This window comes from Gorilla gorilla, chromosome X (assembly GCF_029281585.2).
Source record: "Gorilla gorilla gorilla isolate KB3781 chromosome X, NHGRI_mGorGor1-v2.1_pri, whole genome shotgun sequence".
In the NCBI taxonomy this organism is placed as follows: domain Eukaryota; kingdom Metazoa; phylum Chordata; class Mammalia; order Primates; family Hominidae; genus Gorilla; species Gorilla gorilla.
Window position 1 is genome coordinate 98,495,766 of NC_073247.2, and position 12,230 is coordinate 98,507,995.

The 12,230-nt window shown below is 36.3% G+C and overlaps 1 protein-coding gene across 2 annotated transcripts in view; it reads left to right on the top strand.

The window, feature by feature from the left end:
- Window positions 1-12,230, top strand: part of DACH2 (dachshund family transcription factor 2) — a 675,532-nt gene that overhangs the window by 531,049 nt on the left and 132,253 nt on the right. For both annotated transcript variants that reach the window (XM_055375960.1, XM_019018988.2), the window contains exon 5: window positions 7,564-7,722. In XM_055375960.1, coding sequence (XP_055231935.1) covers window positions 7,564-7,722 — 159 coding nt within the window. The remainder of the gene's footprint in view (window positions 1-7,563; window positions 7,723-12,230) is intronic.

The window sequence follows — 12,230 nt, forward strand, 5'->3', positions numbered from 1 at the left end:
ACCATTGTGGAAGACAGTGTGGCGATTCCTCAAGGATCTAGAACCAGAAATACCATTTGACCCAGAAATCCCATTAATGGGCATATACCCAAAGGATTATAAAACATTCTATGATAAAGACACATGCAAACGTATGTTTATCGTGGCACTATTCACAATAGCAAAGACTTGGAACCAGTCCAAATGTCCATCAATGATAGACTGGATTAAGAAAATGTGGCACATATACACCATGGAATACTATGCAGCCATTAAAAGGGATGAGTTCATGTCCTTTGCAGGGACATGGATGAAGTTGGAAACTATCATTCTCAGCAAACTATCACAAGATCAGAAAACCAAACACCGCATGTTCTCACTCATAAGTAGGAGTTGAACAATGAGAACACATGGACACAGGGAGGGGAACATCACACACTGGGGCCTGTCAGGGGGTGGGGGGCTAGGGGAGGGATAACATTAGGAGAAATACCTAATGTAGGTGACGGGTTGATAGGTGCAGCAAACCACCAGGGCAAGTGTATACCTATGTAACAAAGCTGCACGTTCTGCACATGTAACCTAGAACTTAAAGTATAATAAAAAAAAAGAAAGAAGATAATGCTTATGTATTCATACAACAGTTGTAGTGCATGTTGGTCCATCCATCACACTCTCTCAGAGTCTTAGCACATTTCTTGGAACCCTTTGAAGGTTTGTATATAAACATTCTGGTCATGCAACAAAGGTATTCTTTTCTTTCTTCCTGGGTACTGCTCTGCTCAGTTTTATTCTCTTCTTTTTAAATTGTCCTTTCTGATACTCCATCTTCTTTATTTTTGTTTTTCATGTTTATTTCAGTCGTTATGTCAAGGGCCAATTGGAGGAGATGAGGCTAGTAGTAGGAAAGTCAGTTAAGAGTCTCTTGAGATGATTGTAATGTGAGAGAGTAATGAGGGTTCAAACAAAGGCAGTGCAAGTGGGAATGGAAGGGAACCCAGTGTAAAGTCAATTCCAGATAATTTGGCCACTTAAGCACAGAGTGAATGGTTAAAGAGATGATAATGATACTTATCATTAGACTGAGAGATCTTTGAGGGCAAGGGATTTGCCTTTTATTTCTATATTCTCAGTACCTGCAAATAGCACCTGACACATGTTAAGTACTCAAAAATTTCCCATTGAAACAATTGCATTATGCCACTAACAGATACAGGAAATAAAGGAGCAAGATCTCTTTCATTGAATAATGGTCAATTTAGTTTCAGACATGTTGAATTGAAGATGCTGTAGATACCTGTGTTTTAAATTGTTTTACACAAACTGCTTATCCTCTAGGATAGCACTTTCTAGTATAACTTTCTGCAAGGAAGTAAATTATCAATATCTGTACTTCCCAATATGATAGTCCCTAGCTGCATGTGGCCTTTGAGCACTTGTAATGTGATTATTGCAACTGAGCAGCTGAATTTTTTCATTCTTTTTACTTTACTTTAATTAATGAAAACTTATATTTAAATAGCCACAGGTGACTAGTGGCTATTATATTGGCAAGTGCAGCCCCAGAGGCTCATCAATTAGCTGCTATTATACCTCTGATTAAACTTGAAATTCCTAGACCATCACCCTGTGGTGTGGCTCTTCCTAGGTAATGTTTTAAAGTAAAAGAGGAGATAAACTAGTTGAGACCTTCTCAATATTTTAAAATGAATAATTATTATCTATTTTCTATCCATATCGGTTCAAATTTCAGATACAGTGCATGATTGCACTACTGATGTCACCAGTCTGGTAAACTGCTGAATATTCTATTTTCTGAATGCATACAGGAAAAGCAAATAAAAGAATAATATGATAAGGTTGTAGAGTATAGCACCTTTACACATACACGCCTCGTTTTCCATTCATGTGTTAGCACTTTACAATATACTAAACCCTGAATTTGTGTCTATATGTGTGTGTGTACACCTCCCCGCTACACACACTTATACTATATTATTATTTACAAAAAAATGAAGTCTTTAATGTTTAATTATGATTTAAAATATTTTTCTACTACAAAATGCTTCATGCTGTGTAGATTCATCAAACAATGTGCATTTATCTAAGATTCTAGCTAAACAAATATTCTATGGCTGAGAGAACAAGCTTGATTTAGGCTGTATTTTACATAGACCTCTTCCCATTTGACTTCTTTTTCTTTGCCTTATGTACATAAGATTACTGGAAACATGATCAATTTAGACCCAAATTTTCAAATAATCTGACTTACATGTTTTGTTGTAGCTACAAAAGTTTCAATGTAAGTACAGCTTTTTATAAACACTTCTATTTTTCACAGTCAAGGCCATAGTTTTGAATTTAATAATTACCTTATATATTTTTTCCTAGTAGGTGGCTTTTAAATTTGTACATTGCAAAATGTAGTAGCAACTGCTACTATAGTATTCCTCTAAAATATTAAAAGTTACACTCAACTTGAATTCATAAGACAGAGATCATTTTTGTATTATGAAACTCTTGCATATGACTCACACAATTCTAGTAGTCTTAGAAACTCAAACCTACAGAAATTAAAGCTTATGCATTTATAAAGAGGATCACTGATCCCTATAGGTGGATGAGGAAGACTGTTTACTAAATTGTCTTGATTCTCTTCAGTGAATATTTTATTACCTTCCTTCACTCATTCTTAACAACATGGTGCTAAGGTGAAGAATGATTGCTTGGAATTTTCATTTAGAGCCTTACTGCTGGATTTCCTTTATATCCATTTGAAACATTTTGGTGTTTGGGTGTTTTAGCTTGTAGGCTTATGCTAATTTGTTTGGAACACATCATAATGATCTTTGCTATTGCTTTTCACAAACCTGACCATAATAAGCATTGTGTTATTAGAATGGGAAATGCGGAAGTGCTAATTAGACAAAATTTTAGCAAATTAAAACATTAAAATACTGCTTTGGGTCCCACCCATAATATGCTCCTGCTCCTTTTTCAAGTTATTATTTTTAACTAAATGGATAAAAAGGTCCTTTTTTTTGTCTTAAATTCCATGTTTCTGTTGTAAGGTCCCCATGATTCATAGGTCTCTGTCGTCTACCCACTTATCCTACAAAGAAAATGCAACAAAAACAAATAACCTTCTGGGAACCCTAACATTTTAAAATGGATTTTTTAAAAAGGTCTAAATTGCAAACTAAAGAGTTTCTGACTAAAGCAACAGAAGTTTGTCTGATGCCTTGTTAAATTAATGTTTCCCCATAGTGAATCAATCACTTTATTGTTCTTACACTGATTCTAACTAAGAATATATATTTCTACGAAGTAAGGGCTTATAAAAAATGTAGTTCTCTCTGGCTTTCTTACTGGTAAAGTTGGGATTAAATTAGTTAGTGTTAATGTAGCAATAGTTGCTTGTAATACTGTTTATTGTGTTACACTCTTTATTCTCATCAATTTAGTTTTACTAAATATTGTGCTAAAACAGTGATAAGTAGTTGATATGGAAAAGCTCAAATAAATTATTCAGTTAATGAGGCTTTGCTCCATTTTCTACATTATCTTTACATACTTAGGACTGTGTTGGGTTACGTTTATACTTAATACAAAATTTCTTGAAGACTTAAAGAGGTTACTTTATTTTCCCAAACCAACTGCCTACCCTGCTAGCCTCTTAGTCATGCCTTGTTAAAAATGCTGTTCAGTTTCTCTCCTCTTTACTGGAGGAATTCCCTCACAAAGCTAGTATGGTCTGGTTCCGACAAATGTGCATACTTTAGTGTTATGGGCTGAATCATGTACCCCTAAAATTCAGATATTGAAGCCCTAACCCCTAGTTACTTTGAACTGTGACTGTATTTGTAGCTAAGGCTTTTAAGGAGGTTATTAAGTGCATTTTAAAATAAAGAATCTAACTCTATTGCTTGTAACTCAAAGGATAAATGATTGAGGGGATGAATACCTCATTCTCCATGATGTACTTATTTCACATTGCATGCCTGTATCAAAACATATCAGGTACTCCATAAATATATACACCTACTCTGTACCCACAAAAATTAAAAATAATAACAATTTAAATGGATAAATAAATCCGGCCTAGAGTGGACTCTAATCCAGTCTGCTTGGAGTTCTTATAAGAAGAGGAAACTTGTGCATAAAAGAGTTACCAAGGATGAACTCGCACAGAGGAAAGAGCATGTGAGGACATAGGGGAAAACACAGTCATCTGCAAACCATAGAGGAAAGCCTAAGGAGAAACTAAACCTGCCAAAACCATGATCTTGGACTTCTGACCTCCAGAACTGTGAGAAACTAAATTCTTGTTGTTTAAGCCATCCTGTCTGTGGCAGCCTTAGCTAACTACTGCATTTGGAGGTAGACAGACAGACAGATAGATAGGATGAGGAAAGTGGATACCCAAGCCTTCAAAATAGTGGTTAATAAAAGGCTGACTGTAGCTTAGATTAGTCAAAATACTTTGCTAGTTTTAAGGGCAATGGGTATTACTGCATCTTGACAAAGAGGCATAAAAAATGCAAATATTGGGGCCGCTGAACATTCCAGATTGAGTCATAATTAATGTTTATACTTAAAAATGATGAGAGATTTAGGTCAAAAGACAAAAATGTGTTCAGAGCATTCATACCTCCTAATCCAAATATCTAGAATGTTCCACACTCCTCAGCCTCTCGATTCATATACAGTTGCCTTTACATTGCAGGATAATACTTACATCCACATTTGGTGGAGGTGGGAAGAGATGGAAACTACCTTTTCTTTTTTTTATTATTATACTTTAAGTTCTAGGGTACACGTGCACAACGTGCAAGTTTGTTACATATGTATACATGTGCCATGTTGGTGTGCTGCACCCATTAACTCGTCATACATTAGGTATATCTCCTAATGCTATCCCTCCCCCCTCCCCCCGCCCCACCTTTTCTATCATTAACATAGTAGTTAACAAAGGTGTGAGCTGTTGGAAAAAGTGTATCCAAAGTTCTCATCAAAACGTACACAAAACCACATTGAAATCCTTTGATAAGATTTTAAAAACATTTCTATTCAAGCTTATTTGGAAAATGTGATACACAAACCATGAGAATACTACCTAATGTACCATGTAATATTAAATGTAGACTAAACAGTTTTAAATTTATAAAATAAATATTGATATAATCTCAGCTCCAATATTGCTGTGTTGCTGTTGCTGCTGTGATAGTGCAGTACTATGTTATTATCATATGGTATAATTTAATGTCTTCTAAATGTATCTTCTTTTGTCAATATTTTGCTCATTTTATAAATTACAGTTCTGCAATGGTGAGGTAATTCATATCTTGAACATAGTGCTAAAATGATGTAGTGCTTCCATTTTTGCTCAGCAATTGATCTTTCAAATTTTTGCATTTTCTGGTATTAATCATGTTTATTAGCCTAATGTTTCTATAAAGAATTCTCAGTGTTGCAGTGGTTACTTTCATAGTTTATTAAAATACTCCCTTACCCCACCATCTCTCTTCATTACAGTATAACAATGTCTTATTGATTTTAATTGAAACTTCAAATTTGTTAACACTAAAATATGTCAATGCACCAAACCATAAATTACCTCCCTGCTCTTAAGCACATGCTGTACAACAGCCAACATCTGGATGAAAAGAGAGAACAAGTGGTAATCATAGAAGTATTGCATGTTTTCAATGAACATAGCAGACCTCAACATGATCAAGGGAATGATTTCTGGTCCATTAAACCAGTCTATCAAATTCAACCAAATTTCCTACATACTAAGCTTTCATGCATCTTATCTGAATGGCTTATAGCAGGACCCCAACAAGTAACTGCTAATTTCTTCCCACATTTGATTGGAAAATCTGTGTCCATATCAGCAGGACCAGATACCCTTCAATCTTTGCATATACTGTGCTAGAATCCAGTGTTTCCTTATCTCAGCTCATCTAGTTGGAGGCTAGTCAAGACTCTCGCTTTTGGATTAGAGATTGACTTTGGCCACAAAAGAGCTTGAAAGAATACTGAAGAGGAGGACTGGAGTAAGGTTCTTCCTCTTCAGGACTGGAGTAAAAGTGGATGAGCGGACAGGAAGCTTAAACAATCCTTTCAGAGATTCTTAGCATGTAATTTGCTTGAATAAATGTTAAATCTTGAGGAGGAATGCCAATTGGGCCTGAAGACATTTCCCTGAAAAGTTTACAACTCTCAAAACTGCTTTTGCAAATGTGGTTTTTGAAATAAAAGTATAAAAATGTTTGTCCCCTTTGACTCAAATTCCACTCAGGGAATTAATTGATTCTAAGGAAATAATTTAAATGAATGTTTTTGTTATAATGTAGACTATAATAGTGACAATTGGAAGCAAAGTCCAGTGTTTGATAGTCATTACACTTTGTAGATATGAAGCAACACGACAGACTGCTTATAATGTAAAAATGGGTATCCATATGAACAAAGTGTGGGAGGGAACTCAAAGAAGTGAAAATAATCACAATATTCAATGTTGTGGATATGAGTATGTTGATTTTTCTACATTAAAAAAAAACATTAAATATACGTATTTTACAGAGCTCCCAAGAGTCCCAAGCCTAAACCCCACACACAGTGTCAGAGTTTTAGGCAGTAAGTGGGATGGTGTCAGCCAGGTAGAGTGCTAATGTTGCAGTCCCAGCATGGGAATGGAGGCAGAACCACTGACCCCTGAATGAATGAAGCACATCAAGCAAATAGATGAAGCTGCCTGCACAACCATTTTGTTTTCTAAAGCCAGACTATCTGCTCCTGCAGTGATTGGAATCCCACCCTTTACTCCCCTGTTTAAAGTATTCTCTTGAAAGAATGTCCTGGAAATTATTCTGTGTTTGTTTTCCATATGGTTTTAAGCAATGGTTCTATCCCCCATAGTATGCTAGATATCAGATAAAATAGCTATGCCAATGTAGATCATGATAATATAGTATTCTGCATTTATACACACTTTACCTCACTCTCTAGCATGAAGGATCAAGGTAAGTATAATTTCAAATTGGAAGCAATGGTTTCCTATTTTTGTCCAGCTTATTTTACACAAAACTCTAGTGTGTATGAATAGATTTGCTTCTCTGAGTGACCTGAGAAGAAAAGATCATTTTGTTTCTTACCATGTATTTTTGCATGTTATCATGCTCTTACAAATGCGTGTGTTCTTTTTCAGTGATCAGTACAGTCTTTTAAAATATAGTATGTGTATGTTAAAGGTTTAGAATACAAGGCAGTGGTGGTCAATTAATGTTCCTCAACATGTAAGTGCTTCTAAAAGCTATTCATTATGATTCCAGATTTGTTGAGACTACCAACAAGTCAAGAGTGCCTATACTATTATTGAGAATGATTTGGCCTTCCCAGAGGCAGCTTACATCTCTAGACTATTGAAAGTTTTTGAAACTGTCATAAAAATGAGTTAACTGTGTTCAATAATAATTTTCTAAGAGGTAGTATTCATGATTACAGCCCTAAAAGGGAATTTTAAAAAGCCTTCTTATGAAAGTTGTCAAGTTGAAATATGTTTATATGAATATTTTTCAGGTGGAAGTGAATCCTCCTGGGATAAGGATAAGATGCAGTCTCCATTTGCTGCACCTGGACCCCAACATGGACTTGCTCATGCAGCTCTAGCTGGCCAGCCAGGCATTGGGGGTGCTCCAACCCTCAATCCACTGCAGCAGAACCACCTGCTAACCAATAGTATGTATACTGTCCTCACAAAACTGGGTGTGTTGAACAAAATACTATCCAAGACCTACTAGAAACCTTTGGCTGGCAGGGCTTAGTCTATTTTTCTTCAATAAAGTTTAACAATTTAATATCAGAAGGGGAGGTAAAGAAGGACTCACTTTCCCTCTTTACCTCCCCTTCTGATATTAAATGGTTAAATCTTAAATATATTTAAGGGTACATGGGAGGTACGTGGAAAGTAGAGGTACATAAGTAGAGGTACATGGGAGGTTATGTAGCACAGTAGTTAAGAATATTGGCTGAAGTCACACAAACTTGTGTTTGAATTCCACATGTTTTGAATTCTTTTTTTTTTTTTTTAATGGAGTTTTGCTCTTGTCGCCCGGGCTGGAGTGCAATGGCGTGATCTCGGCTCATTGCAACCTCCGCCTCCTGGTTCAAGCAATTCTCCTGCCTCAGCCTCCCAAGTAGCTGGGATTACAGGCATCTGCCACCACGTCTAGCTAAATTTTTTTGTATTTTTAGTAAAGACGGGGTTTCACCATGCTGGCCAGGCTGGTCTTGAACTCCTAACCTCAGGTGATCCACTCGCCTAGGACTCCCAAAGTGCTGGGATTACAGGTGTGAGCCACCACACCCGGCCACATGTTTTGAATTCTACATCATTGTTAGACGTTGGAGAAGTCACCTAACCTTTCCAAGTCTTAATATCCACAACTATAGACTGTGGATAAAAATACATCCACTTAAGGTTACCGTGAGCTCTCAGGATAATAAAATAAAATATGTTAACAGTGAATTGCATATATTAAGTACTATATATATATCACAAGTAGTATTATTACTTAGCAATCACACTATAGCTAATGTATACAAATTCAGGTTTACATGATGTTTTAGGGACTTCAAAGAATCACAAGTCTTTCTGCAGCAAAGCAGATCTTGTGTATATTACTTTTGTATATATCTTACTTTTCTTACAAATGGATAATCCAGGATAGGGTTTCACTACTCTCTTCACTGACACTTTTATTCTCCCATTCTACCTTAGGATGAAGGCAACAGAGGAATTCTAAGACATTTTAATATGATGTTCCAAATCTTAGTGAAATTGGTCAGTTATTAAGCATACAAAAATAAGTTATGGTGTGATACTTTAAAGTGGTTATAATCTCAAGCATAAAATGTCCCATACAAAATGAAATGTTAAGCAAAAGCAAATGAAAGGAATGCCAGAAAAGTTATAAATATTATGTTATGAAAAGTTGAAAAAGGACTGATTAAAGTAGATTCAGGTTATAAAGAGGGTAATTTAGAAGACTTTGGCCTCTAGTCTGACATGTAAAGAGCTTGGAAGTCATTACTCCCATTCTTGCAACTAGAAAAAAGATAAACAAACTGAAAATCTAACTTATTAAAGCCATCAGAGTTTGAGGTCACAGAGCCCCACCATGCTGGAAACTAGAGAGAAAGGCAGCACAGCTCATAAGGAGAAGAAGCCACAGCTAGATCCTGGTAGAAGCATTTAAAAGATAATTGAGTAATTGCAGGAGACTCACTGTAGATCTAGCTCGAGAGACAAAAACTCATGGGGGCCCTGTCTTATGGGGCCCCTACACTTTCATGAGTTTTATTTCTAGGAGCCATACCAGATTCTCAGGGTGAAGATATGAGAAAATTCCCCTCATGTTTCTAGCAAGGGGAAAGGAAAAGTAACAACTTTGAAACATGCTCATAGTGCTCTGTTCTCCTGAAGGCCTGTCCTCAAAGAAAACTGGTTTACCAGAGGGTAAACTACTTGGTTTTGCTAGAGCCTAACTGACCTGGGGAAAGGGATATAGTAACCTCCAACACCCTCTAACTTTTATGTGAGGGGAAAAGAACAGTACAATTCCAGCAGCCTTGAGCCTCCTGTCTCACCTAAGGACTTATGGGAGCTAAAAATCACTTGTGAAAGTCACAGCCCAAGGATACAGGCTCACTAAGGGACTAAGACCTCATCATAAGATTATAGAATGTTTGTTCGCTCACATTTAACTATCGCCACAGTAGTGCTCCTGTATAACAAAGGGGGATTACAGCTTAAAGAGCTGGAATTTTCAGACCCTATTTATGACAGGTTCTCTAGGGAGAAGCAAAAATAAGGAGGAGAGAAACAAGACTAGAGGAAAATGTAGACACTAATGCCACAGGTCGAGCAACCATTTATGATAGCCTAACTCCCAGCCAGATCAGCATAAAACCTATCACCAAAGGCCTATTTACTTCAGTCTCTCCTAATACATCATTTCTGGCTTTAAACGAAAAAAAATGCAAACATAAACAAAATCAAGTAACACAATCTGAAGAGACAGAGCAAACAACAGAACCAAATTCAGACATAGCTGATATTTTAGAATTATCAGACTGAGAACTTAAAAAAACAACTAATATACTAAGAGAATGGAAAAAAAGAACATCATACAGAACACGTGAGATAGTTAATCAGAAAGGTAGAAACCCTAAGAAAAAATCAAAAGAAAAATTCTAGGAATAAAAAAAAAAGAACTCCAACAAAATGAAGAGTATCTTATATGAAATCATCGATAGAATACACAGAGCCAAGGAAAGAATCAGTAAGCTTGAAGATGTTTCAACACATACTTCCCAAGCTGAAAAAAGAGAAACGTTGACTGAAATAAAATAACAGAATGGACTAAGAACTGTGTGACAAAGAGAAGAAAAAGATGAAAGAACAGAAGACATATTTGAAATAACAATGACTGAGAGTTTTCCAAAATTAATGAGAAACACCAAACCACAAATTGTTCAGCAAACACTAAGTAGGATAAATACCAAAATCTACAAATACCCATATCATATTCCAACTGCAGAAAACCAATCACAAAAAGAAAATCTTGAAAGAAGACAGAGAAAAAAAATTATTTTCATACAGAAACAAAGATAATAATTACACTGGACTTCTCTTTAGAAACCAGGCAAACAGGAAGAGAGTAGAATGAAATATTTAGAGTGTTGAAAAAGAAAACACCGTAAATGTATACCCCTACTATCTAACCACAAGAATTAAAAAATATATATTTAAAACCCCACAAACCTAGAATTCTGTCTCCAGGAAAATTTCCCTTTAAAAGTGAAGGAGAAATAAAAACTTTCTCAAACAAAAATTGAGGTAATTTGTTACCATACCAGTAGACCTGCATCACAAGAAACATTGAAACATCTTCAGAAAAAAAGAAAATTGTATAAGTTGGAAAGTTTGATTTATGTAAAGAAAGGAAGAGCACTAGAGGAGGGATAAATTTAGATAAATTAATTTTTTTAATTTCTTCTTTTTGTTTTGTTAGTTTTTTTTTTTTTACAGGGTCTCACTCTGTCACCCAGGCTGGAGTGTAGTGGTGTGATCATGGCTCACTGCAGCCTTGACCTCCCAGGCTCAGGTGAGCCTCTCAACTAACCCCCTCCACCCCCCAGTAGCTGGGACTACAGGCATGTGCCCCCACTCCTAGCTAATCTTTATATTTTTTAGTAGAAACAGGGTTTTGCCATGCTGCCTAGGCTGGTCTTGAATTCCTGGGCTCAAGAGACCTGCCTGTCTTGGCCTCCCAGAGTGCTGGGAATACAGGCATGAGCCACCTTGCCCAGCCAATTTATAAAAATTCTTAATCTAACACATAATGGTCTTTTCAAATAATAAAAACAACATAAGCAGGAGTAGCAATTCTTATATCAGATAAAACAGACTGTAAAGCAAAAGCAGTGAAGAAAAGACAAAGAAGGTCATTATATTAATATATTGATAAAAGGATACATCCAACAAGAAGATATTACATTCCTAAATATACCTGCACCTAACTCTGAAGCCCCCAGATTCATAAAACAGTTACTACTAGACCTAGGAAAAGAGGTAGACAGCAGCACAATCATAGTGAGCATCTTCAACGCTCCACTGACAGAACTAGACAGAGCATCAAAGCAGAAAGTGAACAAGGACTTAAACTGAACTCTAGAACAAACGGACCTAAAAGTAGTTACAGAACATTTTACCCAGTAAATGCAGAATTTACATTCTTCTCGTCAGCACATGGCACATTCTCTAAGATAGACCATGGATTAGTCCATTTTCACGCTGCTAGTAAAGACATACCCAAGGCTGGGCAATTTACAAAAGAAAGAGATTTACTGGACTTACACTTCCACATGGTTAAAGAGACCTCACAATCATGGTGGAAGGCGAAAGGCTCTTCTTACATGGTGGTGGCAAGAGAGAGAATGAGAACCAAGTGAAGGGGTTTATCCTTATAAAACCATCAGATCTTGTGAGACTTATTCACCACCATGAGAACAGTATGGGAGAAACCACTCCCATGATTCAATCATCTCCCACTGGGTCCCTCCCAAAACATATGGGAATTATGGGAATACAACTCAATATGCGATTTGGATGGGGAAACAGAGCCAAACCTTATCAGCCCATATGATAGGCCAAAAAACATGTACAATTTATTTTATTTCAG